This window comes from Loxodonta africana, chromosome 1, assembly GCF_030014295.1.
Source record: "Loxodonta africana isolate mLoxAfr1 chromosome 1, mLoxAfr1.hap2, whole genome shotgun sequence".
Lineage (NCBI taxonomy): Eukaryota > Metazoa > Chordata > Mammalia > Proboscidea > Elephantidae > Loxodonta > Loxodonta africana.
Genome location: NC_087342.1, coordinates 9,993,035 through 10,010,000, shown reverse-complemented (window position 1 = coordinate 10,010,000; position 16,966 = coordinate 9,993,035). Strand labels below are relative to the sequence as shown.

At 46.4% G+C, this 16,966-nt stretch overlaps 1 protein-coding gene across 2 annotated transcripts; it reads right to left on the bottom strand.

Moving 5' to 3' along the window:
- Nucleotides 1–4,292: 4,292 nt before the first annotated feature.
- ADPRH (ADP-ribosylarginine hydrolase) lies at nt 4,293–15,868 on the bottom strand. Of its 2 annotated transcripts, none has more exons than XM_003412843.4 (5): nt 15,706–15,868; nt 14,810–14,903; nt 12,629–12,974; nt 8,906–9,266; nt 4,293–6,541 (listed from the first exon to the last, which is right to left on the bottom strand). In XM_003412843.4, the coding sequence occupies exons 3-5, from the start codon at nt 12,939–12,941 to the stop codon at nt 6,127–6,129; spliced, it is 1,089 nt and encodes a 362-aa protein (XP_003412891.1). In that variant the 5' UTR covers nt 12,942–12,974; nt 14,810–14,903; nt 15,706–15,868; the 3' UTR covers nt 4,293–6,126. The 2 variants fall into 2 exon arrangements, with proteins under 2 accessions (XP_003412891.1, XP_023407526.1); XM_023551758.2 differs by lacking the exon at nt 15,706–15,868 and adding an exon at nt 15,366–15,606.
- Between the last annotated feature and the right edge of the window lie 1,098 nt (nt 15,869–16,966).

The window sequence follows — 16,966 nt, the reverse complement described above, 5'->3', positions numbered from 1 at the left end:
TCTCTCACAGTCTAGGAGGCTAGAAATCTGAATTCAGGTTGCCAGCTCCAGGGGAAGGCTTTCTTTCTCTGTCGGCTCTTGTCGTCAATCTTCCCCTGGTCTAGGAGCTTCTCAGCACAGAGATCCTAGGTCCAAAGTATGCGTTATTCTCTTTGCACTTCTTTCTTGGTGGTATGAGGTCCCTATCTCTCTGCTCTCTTCTCTCTCCTTTTATCTCTTGTAAAATAAAAGGTGATGCAGGCCACACCCAAAGAAACTCCCCTGACATCTTATCAGGGATGTGACCTGAGTAACGGTGTTGCATCCCACCCTAATCCTCTTTAACGTAACCTAATCTTGCCTCTTTAACCACAAGCAGAGATTAGGATTTACAACACATAGGAAAATTACATCAAACCACAAAATGGTGGACAACAAACAATACTGGGGATCATGACCTAGCCAAGATGACACATATTTCTGCCAGGACAAAATTCAGTCCATGTCACATGGTAATGTTCTCTTCTTCCCCTTTCTTTTCCTTCTCCAAATGGGAAGGATTTCAATCACTCCATCCTTGGTCAAGGATGGAATGGAAATAGTAGTGTCTTTTTTCCCAACCCCTAAACTCCAGAGGGAATCCCTGGCAGTCCAGTGGTTAAGAGCTCAGGCTGCTAACCAAAAGGTTGGCAGTTTGAATTCACCAGCTACTCCTTGGAAACCCTATGGGGCAGTTTTACTCTGTCTTATAGGGTCGCTGAGCCAGAATTGACTGGACAGCAATGGATTTTTGTGGTTTTCTTTTTAAACTCCAAAGAGGAAAAAAAATGATGACAAAGCTACCCCAGCCCTTGTCTTCAATGACCCCTGGATCATACTTGACCAAACCCCACACAACCAAATTCCTTGAGGAGTCTTAATATGGTAAGCTGACTGAGTTATGAAGTCATCAGAGTCTCCTTTTCTCCCCAACTGCCCCAGCAACTCCGTGGCTGTTAAAAAAAAAAGATGTGTTTACTTGCCCTGGAGTGGTACAGAAGGAAGAGTAAATGGAGAACATGGTGGTTGAGGAAGCTTAGAAAAAGGTGGATGCAGCCAATTTTGCAGATTTTGAGAATTTATTGCCAAGACTTCTCGAGACAACATCTAGCAATCTTGGGTAACAAAGAAAGCATCGTCATATAGCAGATCAAAAACATATTAATCCCTGTAATGTTATATTTGACCTATTTCATTTTTTGCTACGTATGCATTAATTCAATAAGTATGACAAATTCATACTATGTATGAGATCATTTTTATTGATTTACTGTAACATTATATAGAGGGCCAGTGAAAAGGAGGAAGACTCTCAACAAGATGAATTGACACAGTGGCTGTAACACTGGGCTCAAGCATAACAACGATTATGAGGATGGTGCAGGACCAGGCAGTGTTTCATTCTGTTGTACATGGGGTGGCTGTGTGTTGGAACCAACTTGATGGCACCTAACAACAACATAAAGACCCAACATAACATTATGAATTATCACCTCTTTCCCTCATTCATTCTCACCCTCCCTCCTCTCTCTCTCTCTCACACACAACTACTCTAGTACTCACAGTCAAGACAGAGGTAGGTGGGTGGGCAGATGTGGTGGTGGGAGAGTGAGTGCTCATTTCTGATTGCCTATTTTCTCAGAGAAATAGGAAGCAAGGTCTCCAACTGAGAGTGAGGTGTAAGGAGGAGGGTTGGAGGTATGAGAGAAAGGAGTATGAACTCTCTTTCTGAGGTATGCCTGCAATAAACAGTAAGATTTTGCAAAGCACACGTAATGGGATCTCTAAAGGGTCTTGTGTTGTCTGCAATTATGACTAAAGTCCTACACAGGAAAATACCAGATACCACCGCCCCCGCCCCACGGCCCCATATACAAACACACATATGTTCTAAAGAGACTGGAATGAGTGGGAGGTACATCCCAAAGAACTTACTAGAAGTAGCAGGACTGCTGCTATCATACTTCATTCCCTTACTTCCCCCACAAGAAAATCAAGAATTCGAAGAAGTCACCAGTCATCTTTCTGCATTTTCTACTTCCACTCCTGAAAAAGGAGGTAAAGAGGTGCTCTTCCTTAACCCTGCAACAAGCCAAATGAGGGAGGGCCTCCTGGCTGAGATTGAGGGTGCCCACATGAGTGACAATGGCATCTTGTTTCCTGGCTGGATGTCTGCTGGGCAGCCTGATCTGTCCTTGGGGTCTATTTCAGGGGGTGGGGATGTAGAGAAGGCTGAAGGTGGAGTAGCCTGCACTCTCACCGTTGGACGTAACCAGGAAGGATGAGTTTCCCGCGGGCTGAGTGGACCCCTAGGAAGATGGCTGGCTTGAGCCTTTCCTACCGGTCCTCCTTTCATGAAGAGAGTGTGCAGGGCAGCTCTGGGGAGGAACAGGAACCCCAGAAGAGGAAAGGAGGGATGGAAAGGGCGTCTGTGCTCCCATCTGCCCTCTAAGTCCCTCAGGCTCAGGCCCAGGCCTGACTGGTGGTGTGGAGAAACAAGGCTGTGACATTACTTTCAAAACCGATTCAACTGAACTGGGATGGACTGGATGGAATTTTTAACATCCCCAACCCCCCGCCCTCCACCCAGCCCCTGTCCCCAAAACTGTAAAACTGTGGGATTTACCCAAGTTGGTTTTAAGGAACAGGAAAAGCAGAAGCTTCAATGGAGTATGTATGAAGTAGTTTGAAAAATAAAATCATTTTGTTCACTTCTCACTGAATTCAGACCATTCACCGAACCAGTTACATTGATGTAAAACAGGTCATGCCTCATACTCCATCTGTTAAAATACTCTTCTGCCCTTTTCTATATTGTAAGATATTAAGTATCTGGGTATGTTGGGTTTTGGTCAGCGCTAACAGAATTCTAGATTTCAGTCTAGAAACTGCAGGCTCTCCTAACATCTGGTGAAAGAAATCTCAGAAAGACAAGGAAAAAAATATTTCCTCTTCTCCTACAGCAACAGAAAAGCCTACCCTACTCAGCATCATCAAGTCAGCTCTAATCAAGTGAGGAATTGAAAACAATCATGAAAGTCTCCATTTTAATCTTCTGCCCGGGAATCTTGTGTGAAAATGTACGCTCTTTATCTGTCTTCTTTTACTCCAAAACTGTCCTCAAATGTATTTGTACAAGAGTCTTTTAAGACACCTGAATTTAAGAGGTTGGTACTATATTCTGTGAACTGTTACCCACCACGCCTAACGGCCTGCAATTCTGATTGGTTGTCCCACTTAATAATTTTTTTGACTAGTTGTAATATTTAAAATGACATCTGTTTTCTGAAACATACACATACATATAAGAGTTCTTTAAGCCAGAGAAAGAGCTTTGAAATTTCCCTCTCCCATTATGTATAAAAGAATTATAAATCCGATGCCTCTGCTGGAGTCCTTCTTCACATACAGAGTTGAGAGTTTTTGTCTCATTTAATTTAGCACATCAAAAACAAAAACAAAACAAAAAAACAAACTCATTGTTATCAAGTTGATTACGGCTCATAGCAACACTATAGGACAGAGTAGAACTATTCCATAGGGTTTCCAAGGAGCAGCTAGTGGACTTGAACTGCCAACCTTTGGTTAGCAGCCAAGCTCTTAACCACTGTACCACCAGCACACGGGTGTTGACAAAGCATCAACTTCTCTATCACTCGCAGTGCATCTCGGTCAGGTCATTCCTGGCCGTCAGAAACGCAGAGGCCATATGAAATAGATGTGGAACTGCGCATTGAAAACATTCACATCAACACAGCTTGATGAACTTGCAGGATATATATTTATTGTCTCTCATGGGCCAGGCAGTGAGTGAGGCCACAAAGAGGAATGAGACACAATCGCTCACAAGGAGGCTGAGACTGACCCAGGAGACACACCATCACCACACGATAGGAACAGTGCAGTAACAGGGCTAGGGACAGAAGGCTGCTGGCGGTGAGGTGGAAGTGGACAAGTCAACTGGGGCAGGTTTCACCCACAAGGTTCTATTTAAGCTAGGTCTTGAAGGATGAGTAAGAATTTACTGGGTAGAAAAGGAGAGGGAAGAGCGTCTAAGGAAATCAAGAAAGGGGGTGATATATTTACATATCGGAAATGGTTTAAAGTTCAGTATAATCAATTTGCTATCTGTAAAGATAATTCTGGAGGACAAAGAAAGAAGTACGACCGGAGTTAGAAGCACCAGATAGGAGGATGTTGTTGTTGCTAGGTGCTGTTGAATCAAGTTCCACCCATAGCTACCCCATGTGACAAAGCAGAACTGCCCCATAGGATTTTCTAGGCTGTAATCTTTATTTTTATTGTACCTTAGATGAAGGTTTACAGAACTAGTTTCTCATTAAACAGTACAAGTATTGTTTTATGACATTGGTTAACAACCCTACGACATGTCAACACTTTCCCTTCTCAAACTTGGATTCCCTATTACCAGCTTTTCTGTTCCCTCCTGCCTACTAGCCCTTGCCTCTGGGCTGGTGTGTCCCATTATGGGCCTGTCCAATCTTTGGCTGAAGGGTGAACCTCAGGAGTGACTTCATTACTGAAAAGGGTGTCCGGGGGCCATATTCTCAGGGTTTCTCCAGTCTCTGTAAGGCCAGTAAGTCTGGTCTTTCTTTTTGAGTTAGAATTTTTTTCTACACTTTTCTCCAGCTCTGCCCAGGGCCCTCTATTGTGATCCCTGTCAGAGCAGTCAGTGGTGGTAGCCAGGCACCATCTAGTTGTACTGGACTCAGTCTGGTGGAGGCCGTGGTAGATGTGGTCCATTAGTCCTTTGGACTAATCTTTCCCTTTTACCTTTAGTTTTCTTCATTATTACTTGCTCCCGAAGAGGTGAGACCAGTGGAGTATCCTAGGTGGCCACTCACAGGCTTATAAGACCCAAGACACTACTCACCAATGTAGAATGTAGAATATTTTCTTTACAAAGTTATGCCAATTGAACTAGATGTTCCCCGAGACCATGGTCCCCTAGGCTGTAATCTTTATGGGAACAGATCAACTACCATGTTTTTCTCTTGTGGAGCCACTGGGTGGGTTCAAACTGCCAACCTTTCAGTTAGAATCTGAGTGCTTAACCATTGAGTCATCAGCGCTCCTTAGAAAGGAGGCTAATTAACAACAATTCATCGAATACATAGTGATGAAGTACATACAGTGTGCCCAGGTATTATGCTAGGTTCTGCCTAGGGCAAATACAGACAAGCAAAAAGGCAAAAACAAAACTGGTAACACATTAAATGCCATAATGAGGAAAGTACAGAAAGTATCTCCCCAGACTTGAGTAGCCTGGATTGTAGAAATTCAGCAGAGAAATACTCAGTGAAAGAGGGTAAAAGAGGTGAGTAGGTTTAAAGGATACTTGAAAGGTAGAATACTCTAGCAGATGCTGTTTGGGCCCCATCCATGACCCTCACTCTTCCCATGCACCTTACAGCTTGCCACCACAAGTACCTTGGCATTTGTGCTTGGCTTGCTCAAGAGGTAGGTCAAGAAGTACCAGGAGTTAACATCCCTGGAAGCAACCCAAGATCCTTGTGGGAATGGAGTTGGTGAATAAATACCCCAGGTTTCCTTGTCCTCAGGTGAGTCACCTCAGTTCACACAGATTGGGTCAGTTGCCCACGGTGGTAACCTGCTCATTAATGCACCCTGTTCCGGCTCCCTTCCCTTCTGTCTCACTTCTGCATTCTACCAGTGCTTCCTGGAATTGCCTCCCAAATAAGCTACTTGCACTCAAGTCTTTGTGTAGGAGTCCACTTTGGGAGGAACCTGAGATGAACACGCAAAACTGTAAAAAAGTAAATGATAAATATGAAGAGTCAAGCAGGAAGCTATGAGATTGCTAGCTTGGGAGATGCTGACCCCAACAATTGAGATAATGCCTCTTTAGTATTTAAAAAAAAAGGAGGCGGGGGGGATAGAGTTGAGAAGAAAAGGATGGGTTTGGAAATATTGAGTTTAAGGTGCCCAAGAGACTTGGGACCTCAAAATTCCTTGAATCCAAGGTTATGACACTTGACTTCAGAAAAAGTGAAAAGAAACAGAGCAGAAAACGGATGACGGCTCCTCACAAAAGAAGAAACCACCAGAAACGAACACCACATGTCCCTAGAGGGCAATTACAGTATCTTCCTTTGAACCAAGAGAGTATAAAGCCCTCGCTGTCTCTTCCAGTCGGTTTCTGTATTCTAGTTTCTCATAGTTAGAAGGACTCACTCCTTTAAAACCATACATAACTCCCCACCAGCAGCCGGCAATGGCAGCCGTGGAATCGCTGTCTCCACCATGGAAAAAGGCTCGATGGGCAAGCTCCTTCCAGGAGTCACCTGCAGCAAGGATGGCATCATAGGCAATCATGGGGGCATCGTGCCCACTACTGCCGCCCCAACCAGAGTAGCTCACAGAAGTGTAGAACTGATCTCTCTCTTTCACATCAAAGGACTTCGGGAAGGTAGGGGCTGATCTGCCATCCCGAATCCCTCTGAGTTTTAGATACTTTTCCCATTGGTCTTGGAAGTAGGACCTGCAGGAAGGAAAAAAGTCTACATCAACCGAAAAAGGAAAATCAGAAGGAAAGGTACCAGATGGATGTGCAAATGGGGAAAATTCAAGATGACTTCAATTTCTGGTACTAATATCGTAACCTACACACAAAATCAAAAGTAGCTCCAAGCAGCATTCATTCAATAAATTTTCACTAAGGATCTACAGAAACAAGGAACTGGCATCTGTTGCTAAATAAAGAAGATATAAATCAAGTTAAAGAGTAGAAAATAAAGGTTTATTTTTTTTCTGAGCTGAGAGTAATGTTAAGTTTTACCTTTCAAGGGAGAGCTTTAGAATATCATGACCACAGGCAACTTCAGCAGACAGCCTCTGGACCTTTTTATTTTAAGAAAGTTTAATATGAAGTGAATTCACAAAAAAGGGAAGATGCGGTCTTAAAAAAAAAAAACCTATTAATTCACTAGTGGAAAAACCTATCTCTTGGGCATTCTAACCAAGGATTTCAAAATATTATTAGTCAGTCAAAATAATACTGAAGAAACAAGTTCTGTGGAACTAGGAGATAAGCAGAAAAGCTCACCTCAGCAGAGTAAAAATAGAACCACAAAAACTGGAGAAAGCTGGACTACAGAGCAAGATTGTTATACAGAGGGAAGCATTAACTACGCACCACATATTTGAGAACTAAGGCGTGCCTGGCCCAAGCCATTATGTTTTCAATTGCTTTATATGCATGTGAAAGCTGGACAATGAATAAGGAAGACTGAAGAATTGATGCCTTTGAATTATGGTGTTGGTGAATCATATTGACTATACCACGGACTGCCAGAAGAATGAACAAATCTGTCTTGGAAGAAGCACAGCCAGAATGCTCCTTAGAAGTGAGCAAGGATTGTGAATCTCACAACATGGAGGAATCTGGAGGGCATATGCTGCGTGAAATAAGTCAGTCACAAAAGGACAAATATTGTATGAGACCACTACTATAAAAACTCATGAAAAGGTTTACACACACAAAAAAGCAATCTTTGATGGTTACGAGGGAGGGGAGAGGTGGGGATGGAAAAACACTAAATAGACAATAGATAAGTAGTAACTTTGGTGAAGGGTAAGACAGTATATAGTACTGGGGAAGCCAGCACAAATTGTCCAAGGCAAGGTCATGGAAGCTCCATAGATACATCCAGACTCCCTGAGGGACCGAATTACTGAACTCAGGGCTGTAGGGACTACGGTCTTGGGGAATACCTAGCTCAATCGGCATTACATAGTTTATAAAATGTTCTACTTTCTACTACGGTGAGTAGCGTCTGGGGTCTTAAAAGCTTGTGAGCAGCCATCTAAGATACTTCACCGGTCTTACCCCATTGGGAGCTAAGGAGAATAAAGAAAACTAAAGACACAAGGGGAAGATTAGTCCAAAGGACTAATGGACCACAACTAAGATAGCCTCCACCAGACTGAGTCCAGGACAACTAGATGATGCCCAGTTACCACCACTGACTGTTCTGACAGGCATCACAATACAGGGTGCCGGACAGAGCTGGGGAACAGTGTAGAACAAAATTCTAACTCACAAAAAAGACCAGACTTACTGGCCTGACAGAGACTGGAGAAACCCCAAAAGTATGGCCCCTGGACATGTTTTCAGCTCAGTAATGAAGCCACTCCTAAGGTTCACCCTTCAGCCAAAGATTAGACAGGACCATAAAACAAACCCAGACTAAAGGGGCACACCAGACCAGGGGCAAGGACTAGAAGTCAGGAGGGGACAGGAAAGCTGGTACTAGGGAACACAAGGTCAAGAAGGGAGAATGTTAACATGTTGGGGGTTGCCAACCAGTGTCACAAGACAATATGTGTACTAATTGTTTAATGAGAAGCTAGTTTCCCCTGTAAACATTCATATAAAGCACGATCACTAAACAAAGAAGCGAGGATGGCAAGACTTCATCTCACATATTTTGGACATGTTACCAGAAGGAATCAGTCCCTGGAGAAGGACATCATGCTTGGTAAAGTAGAGGGTCTGTGAAGAAGAGGAAGATCCTCAATGAGATGGACTGACACAGTGGCTGCAACAATGGGCTTAAGCATAACAACAATTATGAGAATGACTCAGGACCAGGCAGCGTTTTGTTCTGTTGTACACAGGGTCACTATGAGTCAGAACCAACTAAATGACACCTAACAACAACAACAACAACTCACTGAGGCATCCATTTGGCTACTTCATGGCAACGACTGTTGGAGGTTAACTTGAAATCCTTAGCAGGTAGGCAGTGAGGGAGCTGGATAAAGTGGAAGAACATGCAAGCAGGTACATGTACACACCCAGATCCAAGAACATTTTAGCCAGCACATGCAGTGACACGCTTACCAGTGCTGAAGATTCTCCTCCACAAAGTAGCCTGATTGGACAATGTACTTTTTAGCTTCTGGTAGCACCTCCATCAGACCTTTTCCCCATTCCTGGGGTGGTTTGCCATTCACAGCATAGGCTGTAAAAAGAGCAGACACAAGGGCACCCAGGTAGCCTGTGGGGTGGTGGTGGGTCATCCGGCCACTCTCGATGCTCACTTGGATCAACATGTCCCTCTGGCTTTGGTGAGGGAACCTGAGACCGATGCACATGGCCCGCATGGCAGCCCCACAGCCACCCTCGTGGTTGTTGAAGGGAATCCTCCAGCCATTGGCCTTGTGCGGCTCCAGCTGCATGGCGTTCTGCACTGAGGCTCCACCTGGGGAAGAGTTGGGTAGGGCATGTGGGTCAGTGTAACCAAAGCAAAGGCCCCAGCAGAAGGAGAGACCCAAACTCTGTCTCCAAGTTTCTTCAATGGAAAGGGAAAGCCAAGAAAATATGATAAATGTATCAAACTCCAAACCCCAATCTCAACCCCCATCTCTACACTGCCTTACTTTATATAATCCTTAGCATGATAACATTAATGATAAAAGGAGAAGATTCATATAGACAGCCTTTGAATCTTTACCAGTTATTATATGATCACCACAACTCAAAAAGGTAGTCGTAAAGTATTATTAATTTTGTGAAATGAGTAAGGCTCAGAATTTAAGAAACTTGTTCAAAATCACATGAGCAGCTAATGAGTCGCTCAGCCAAGCCATCCGACTTCAAAGCCCAAGCCCTTAAATGGTCTAATAAGAACCTGACAGTTGAAGTTCCTGAACACAGGCAGTCCCTGGGTCGTGAACGAGATCCGCTCTTAACTGTGTCTTTAAGTTGAGTTTGTAGGTAAGTCAGGAGAGGTGCATACGGCTCTTATTTAGCTTTACTTTAGTGCAAGAAACCCTGACCCTGGACGGGGTCAGAAACCCTGGTGGTATTAGTGGTTAAGAACTATGGTTGTTAACCAAAAGGTCAGCAGTTCAAATCCACCAGGCCCTCCTTGGAAACCCTATGGGGCAGTTCTACTCTGCCCTATAGGGTTGCTAATACTGTCTTTATAGGATGTTAATAGATAGCTATCATTTATTGGGAGTCCTGGGGGCACAGTGGTTAAGAGCTTGGCTGCTAACCAAAAGGTCTACAGTTCGTAAACCAAAGGCTGCTCCTTGGAAACCCTATGGGGCAATTCTGCTCTGTCCTATTGGGGCGCTGTGTCAGAACCGACTCCACAGCAATGGGTTTGGGGTTTTTTTTGGTTTTGTTTTTTTTTGGTTCAGGGGCTGGATCAATCATTTCAAAGCGAGGACAAATTCATGCAACATTAAAGGGCAAGTATAAGTTGTCCGTACTCAGATGTTCAAAACCCTGGGGCTGTCTGTATCCAAAAAAGGCCACAAATTCTAGAGTGAAGAGCACTGGGCTTAGATGAGGAGCCATGGATCCAGAAGAACAGGTTGTGTCACCACACCAGAGTCTGGACCTTGGTCTTCCCTGTGAGAGTGCTATGATCAGGCCTGTCCCATCGACCCATCTTACTGGGGAGCTGTGAATACACACGTAAGCCAAGCAGTGCTGAGGTACTGTTGCTCCCTTATTGGTCAGTTCATTCACAACAACGTCCATGGCATAGGTGGACAAAGAAAACTTTCGCCTTGCCATGCAGCACTATGACTCGTTGAGAAAAGATGAACCCGGGCTGGCTTCCAGACGTCTACGGGCAATACCTGGGCTCACCAGAGGCTCCTGAATGAAGTGGGGAGGCCGGCTTTTCATCAGGAGGACTGGTGGGCCAGCTGGTTGTAACACGCTCCCAGCGTGGGTAAGAACTACTGGTGAGGTCTGGGACCAGAGGAGTCGTCTCCACAAGACCCTCCTCATTCTTCTTTTAAAATGTCTATTTTTTTCTTTAGACTTGCTCATTACAGAAAAATTGGAAAATACAAATAAGCAAAACAAACTATAAAAATTCCCACAAAAATATATTCCCATACTCAGATATAACTAACGTCTTTGTGTATATTCTTGCAGACCTCCCCTAATACAGATATATACTTTTAATGACAATGGGTTCATAAAATACACACTGTTTTATAACCTACCTTTCTTTCACTTAATATATAATAGTACCTTTCCGTTTCAGTAAACGGAACCCCTAGGTAGTTAAATAGTTAATGCTGCCATCGGAAAGTTTGGAGGTTCAAGTCCACCGAGAGACACCTTGGAAGAAAGGGCTGGTAATCTATTTCTAAAAAATCAGCCATTGAAAGCTGTATGATGGAGTCCCTAGGTGGCGCAAATGGTTAAGTGCTCAACTACTAGCCAAAAGGTTGGCAGTGGTCTCAACCCACCTGGATCAAAGGAGAATGAAGAACACCAAGGTCACACGATAACTATGAGCCCAAGAGACAGAAAGGGCCACATGAACCAGAGACTTACATCATCCTGAGACCAGAAGAACTAGATGGTGCCCGGCCACAATTGATGACTGCCCTGACAGGGAGCACAACAGAGAACCCCTGAGGGAGCAGGCGGTCAGTGGGATGCAGACCCCAAATTCTCACAAAAAGACCAGACTTAATGGTCTGACTGAGACTAGAGGAATCCCGGCAGTCATGGTCCCCAAAACTTCTGTTGGCCCAGGACAGGAACCATTCCCGAAGACAACTCATCAGACATGGAAGGGACTGGACAATGGGTAGGAGAGAGATGCTGATGAAGAGTGAGCTACTTGTATCAGGTGGACACTTGAGACTGTGTTGGCATCTCCTGTCTGGAGGGGGGATGGGTGGGTAGAGAGGGTTGGAAGCTGGCAAAATTGTCACGAAAAGGGAGACTGGAAGGGCTGACTCATTAGGGGGAGAGCAAGTGGGAGTACGGAGTAAGGTGTATATAAACTTACATGTGACAGACTGACTTGATTTGTAAACGTTCACTTGAAGCTCAATAAAAATTAAAAAAAAAAAAAAAGGTTGGCAGTCCAAACCCGCCCAGAGGTGCCTCGGGAGTAAGGCCTGGTTATCTGCTTCCAAAAGGTCACAGCCTTGAAGACCTTCTGGAGCAGCTCTACTCTGCACACACGGGGTCACCCTGAGTTAGAATCGGCTCGATGGCAAGTAGCACCACCACCACCAATTATCACTGCCCACAAGGGCAGTGAAAGTAAAGAAGAAGTGAAAGCCCAGTGGAGTGCAGTTCTCTGACACCTATGGGGTTGCCGTGAGTCAGAACAGACTTGACAGGAATTGTTTTGTTTTTTTTTTTAATATAACAGGAAATATTCATTTGCATAATTTTGAATGGCAGTAAGTGTGCCACCATAATTTACTGAGGTGAATTTAGGTTGTTTCTAGGTCCCTGGGTGGCACAAAGGGTTCAGCACTCCACTCACTACTGGCTGAAAGGTCGGCAATTCGAATCCACCCAGAGGCCTCAGAAGATAAGCCTGGCAATCTGCTTTTGAAAGGTCACACCCTTATAAATCCTGTGGAGCAGTTTTACTCTGCACACATAAGGTCACCATGAGTCGGAACCAACTCGATGGCAACTAACAGCAACGACAAAGATTGTTTCTATTTTTATCCTAACTACAAACAGTACCGTCTCCTGGACATAAATCTCTACCAACATTCTTAGTGATTCCCTCGCGCCTGTTTTACCTTCTGCCCTCCCAGGACCTACACTGGTGGCACTTACCTGGCGCTCGGCCGTCCATATCTTCCATGCAGTTTTGGTAATGCTTAGCAAGGAGGGAATACTGTTGAGCCAAGTCCCCAGCTTTCCCAGCCTCTATGAGGGCTTCCGCTGTAGCCAGGTGCATCACTGTGTCATCGCTGACTCTCCACCTCTCCACGTCTATGGCGTCCAAGCCCCCAAGCTGGGCCAGCTGCCGGTGAATCTTTTCTCCATCCCGGAGGAACTCCCACTTTCCATTGTAGTACCCCAGGGTATCTCCAGCTGCACTCAGTACCATGGCAGCCACGTACCTCTCTATCAGCTTCCCACACATGGCGGGCTCTGAGAGGCTGTCTCTGGGCAGAAACTACAGCACATGAAGGAAGGTGAAGAGGAAGAAGAGTTAGAAAAAAATAATAGCCCCATCTACATTTTATCGAGCACTTACTATTTGCAGGCTCTGTAAAACCAGAAGTACACTGCTAGGCCTTTCTTCTGAGGTGCCTCTGGGGGGCCTGAATTTCCAACCTTTTGGTTAGTAACTGAGCACGTTAACGGTTCATACCACCCAGGGACTCTGTAGTGGGTGCTTTACATACATTCTCTCATTTAATCCTGACAGCTGCTCTATGAAAAATTATTAGGCCCATTTTACATAGGAATAAACTGGGAATCACAGCAATCATCCAGAAATGTTATCTGACTTGTCTCAGGTCATACAGCCAGTAAGTGGCAGGCTGGGATTCAAACTGAGACCAATCTGATTCCAAAGCCCAAGCTTTTAACTACCACTCCTTTTCGCCTCTTTGTGAGGGGCAAGCCCACTAAACTCTGCAAGTCAAATCAAGCTAGCCATTTGCTCTTTTCATTTTCCATTTAACCTTGGAAGTTATCCCTTCTTAACTTCAATAATACCTTCTACTGGTATCACAATGCACAGGTGACCACCGCACCTGCACCTTCACCATCTCACCTGGTAGGGAGGGGTTACAGTACGCATTCCATGATAAGAAAACCGAGGGTCAGATAGACTAAGTTCACACAACCATGGAGTGGAGGCTCTGGGACCCAAATTTCCTGATTCTGGGCCAGGATGCTTGACATGATCCCTCCATCTCAGTCTAGACGGACTTAACTCTTCTGTGCCTCAGCCTCCACATCTCTAATGGGGTGATAATAAAAATAGCAACTACCTCATGGATTTGCTGTGGGGAGTAAATGAGTTCATTCGGGTAAAACCCTTAGAACAGTGCCTGGCACGTAGCAAGCACTATTTTTTGCTTTTATTTTCATTATTCATACACAACCGAGGAAAAAGATTTTCTATTTATTGAACTAGAATGCTTTCTCCCCATAACCTTCCCTCCCGTATCCATATTTACATTTTGTTTTTCTTCTAAAGTATTAACTTCTGGAGTACCGGGAGCTCAGCTAATCCATCCTCCATGATTTTAACCCATGCTACAGCATTGGGTCTCGGCGGGTGCATTTCCTAAATGTCCCCTCCTTCAGTCAATTTCCCACTGGTGTCCTATTGCCTGTGGCATCCAGGTGCAAAGCATCCACCTGCCCCCCCTATCCATCTAGCCCATCTGCACTGGCTTTGCCGCTGCCATCAGGTTGGCTCTGACTGTTACATAACATGTATGACACATGACCTTATGTATAACAGAAGGAAACGTTGCCAGGTCCCATGTCATCTTCCTGATCCTTGGTTGGTATGTTTGAGTCCATTGCTGTGGCCCTTTTAGGGGTCTGGTGGACAAGCTCATTCTCATGTCAGCCCAACTTCTTCCCCCACCCAGGATGCCCTCCCCCCCACCTACCTAACTTACCTTACCCACCCAGGATGCCCTCTCCCCCCACTTACCTAACTTACCTTACCCACCCAGGATGCCCTCTCCCCCCACTTACCTAACTTACCTTACCCACCTAGGATGCCCTCCCCACTTACCTAACTTATACACCCAGGATGCCCTCCCCCCACCTACCTAACTTACCTTACCCACCAAGGATGTCCTCCCCCCACTTACCTAACTTACCTTACCCACTCAGGATGCCCCCCCCACTTACCTAACTTACCTTACCCACTCAGGATGCCCCCCCCACTTACCTAACTTACCTCACCCACTCAGGATGCCCCCCCCCCACTTACCTAACTTACCTCACCAACACAGGATGTCCCCCCTCCCCCCCACTTACCTAAATGTAGCTGAGAGTTGAGTTAAAGTCCTGCCCCGGCAGAAGTCCTCCCTTCTCCAGCTGCACTCCTGTGGAATGCAGACTCCAGGAGCACCTGGACAGGGAGGAGGACTCGATGAAGACTGGACACACCAACACCCAGTTACTGTCATGCTGACTTTCTTGGCTCACAAAGGATATTTATAAAACATTATGTACATATTTTATTAACTAAAACTGATGACTAGGAACTGGAGTTCCAGCTATGCTACGGACAAGCCGTCCATCCCAGAGCACCTGTAAATTCAGGGGTGGGGGGTTTGTAAAAGTGGAGATCAGGAGGTACTGACTGAGGTCCCTATGCCAAGATCTTCAGAGGTCAAGTTTAGTTGGTTTCTGATGACTTGTTGCCCACTGTACCATCACCTCGGTTTTCTTTCTGCTAATTCCTTCTGAGTCCACCCCGTGGGTGTGTTTTGTCTATTGCAGGTGGCTAGGGTAGGGAGTGAGGTGGGGGTAGGCTAACCAACATCTTTTCTATCAGAGATTCCTTTTCATTTCACCAGTACCGCTCTACCTCCCGCTTTCAGAGCGCTTTCTTGCGTTCCTTCAACTCCTCCGAACCTTCAGTTCACATTCTCACACCCGAACTGTACACCACGCACCCACACCAGCACACACTCACACACACAATTTGCAGAACAGTGCCGCTCGCCGACGCACCAGGAAGTCCTGGGGGCCCTGTCACTTTGAGGACACGCCGGGAATGGCGGGCCTTTTTTTTTTTTTTTTTAAACTGAAACAACGTTGGAGAGTTAGCGTTTGCCTGGCTGAAGATCTGGCTGTAGATGACACCGCAACTCCTGGGCGGCGGAGCCTCCCCAGGTCCACGCTCCGGGGCAGGGAGGGGGAGTTACCTGGTCGCCGCGGGACCGGGAGCTCGGGAGCGGGGAGAGGCCTGGCTGCACCGGGTCTGCGGGGCCCAAGGCGCACACGGCCGGGAGAGGCCTGGCTGCACCGGGTCTGCGGAGGCGCAGGGCGCACACGGCCGGGAGAGGCCTGGCTGCACCGGGTCTGCGGAGGCGCAGGGCGCACACGGCCGGGAGAGGCCTGGCTGCACCGGGTCTGCGGGGGTCGCGGGCGGATCCTCGGGGAGAGGCCTGGCTGCACCGGGTCTGCGGAGGGCGCGGGCGGATGCCGCGGGGCAGGTGCGCGAGGGATCGGGCCTGGCGAGCCTGGGGGGCGGCGACCGAATCTCCGGCTGGGCCCACCCTGGCGCGGAGGGCCCGGCCTCTAGAGCGGTTTTCCGCAGCGCCGCGCCCTTCTGCTCCCCGCGGGGCCGACCGGATTTCGTCACCGGAGGCTCGGGAGGGCGCTGGGGTCGCGGCCTTGGGGTTGGCCCCGGCTCTGCCTGGCAGTGACTCATGTTGGCTCCTGACTGACGCCTGGGCCATTCTTCCTGCCCAGCTTTCCTGGGCTACAGCGAGCCAGTGGGTCCCCAGATTCCTGGAAGAGGGCGCTGAGTGAGAGGCCTTTGCCGGATCCTGGGCCCCTCATCCATACAAACGGGAGAGAAATAGTACTTGCCTCTTAGGGCGGAGCCCTGGTGGCGCAGGGATTAAGCGCTGGCTTGGCTGCTAACGGAAAGGTCGGAGATTGGAACCTACCAGCAGATGAAGATCTCAGCCTAGGAAACCCTATAGGGTTCTATTCAGTCATATAGGATCGCTATTAGTGGGAGTCTTAGGTGGTGTAAGAATTAAATGAACTAATTTGAACTCACTACTTATTTGGCAGCAGTAGGGAATTTTTTCATGCTGGCTGTAAATAAAAGCAACGGAAAACTAAGAACTTTTTTTTTTCCTAAATCAACGAATAATGTCTCTTTTAAGGAGAATTAGAATTACTACATGTATGTAGTCTATATACTTGTGCAAATTTTTACTTTGTATAAGAAAAAAATGGCTGCAACTGTGGGCTCGAGCAGAGCAATAACGGTGAGGAAGGCGCAGAAACAGGTATCTTTCTGTTATACGTAAGGTCTCTATGAGGCCGAGCTGGCTAGACGGCAGCGAACAACAGACCTATCTTTCATGCTGTAATGACCCAGACTTGGCATAACCGCCAAACCAAACTCACTGCCCTAGAGTGGATTCCGACCCACAGCAACCCTATAGG

Bases quoted from the DNA above. Each gene is read 5' to 3' on its own strand.
- ADPRH (XM_003412843.4), bottom strand. From the start codon at position 12,941: ATGTGTGGGAAGCTGATAGAGAGGTACGTGGCTGCCATGGTACTGAGT. The intron at 9,267-12,628 runs GTAAGTGCCACC...ACTCTTCCCCAG, and splicing joins TATGGACGGCCGAGCGCCAG to GTGGAGCCTCAGTGCAGAAC. The intron at 6,542-8,905 runs GTAAGCGTGTCA...TCCTTCCTGCAG, and splicing joins GAGGAGAATCTTCAGCACTG to GTCCTACTTCCAAGACCAAT.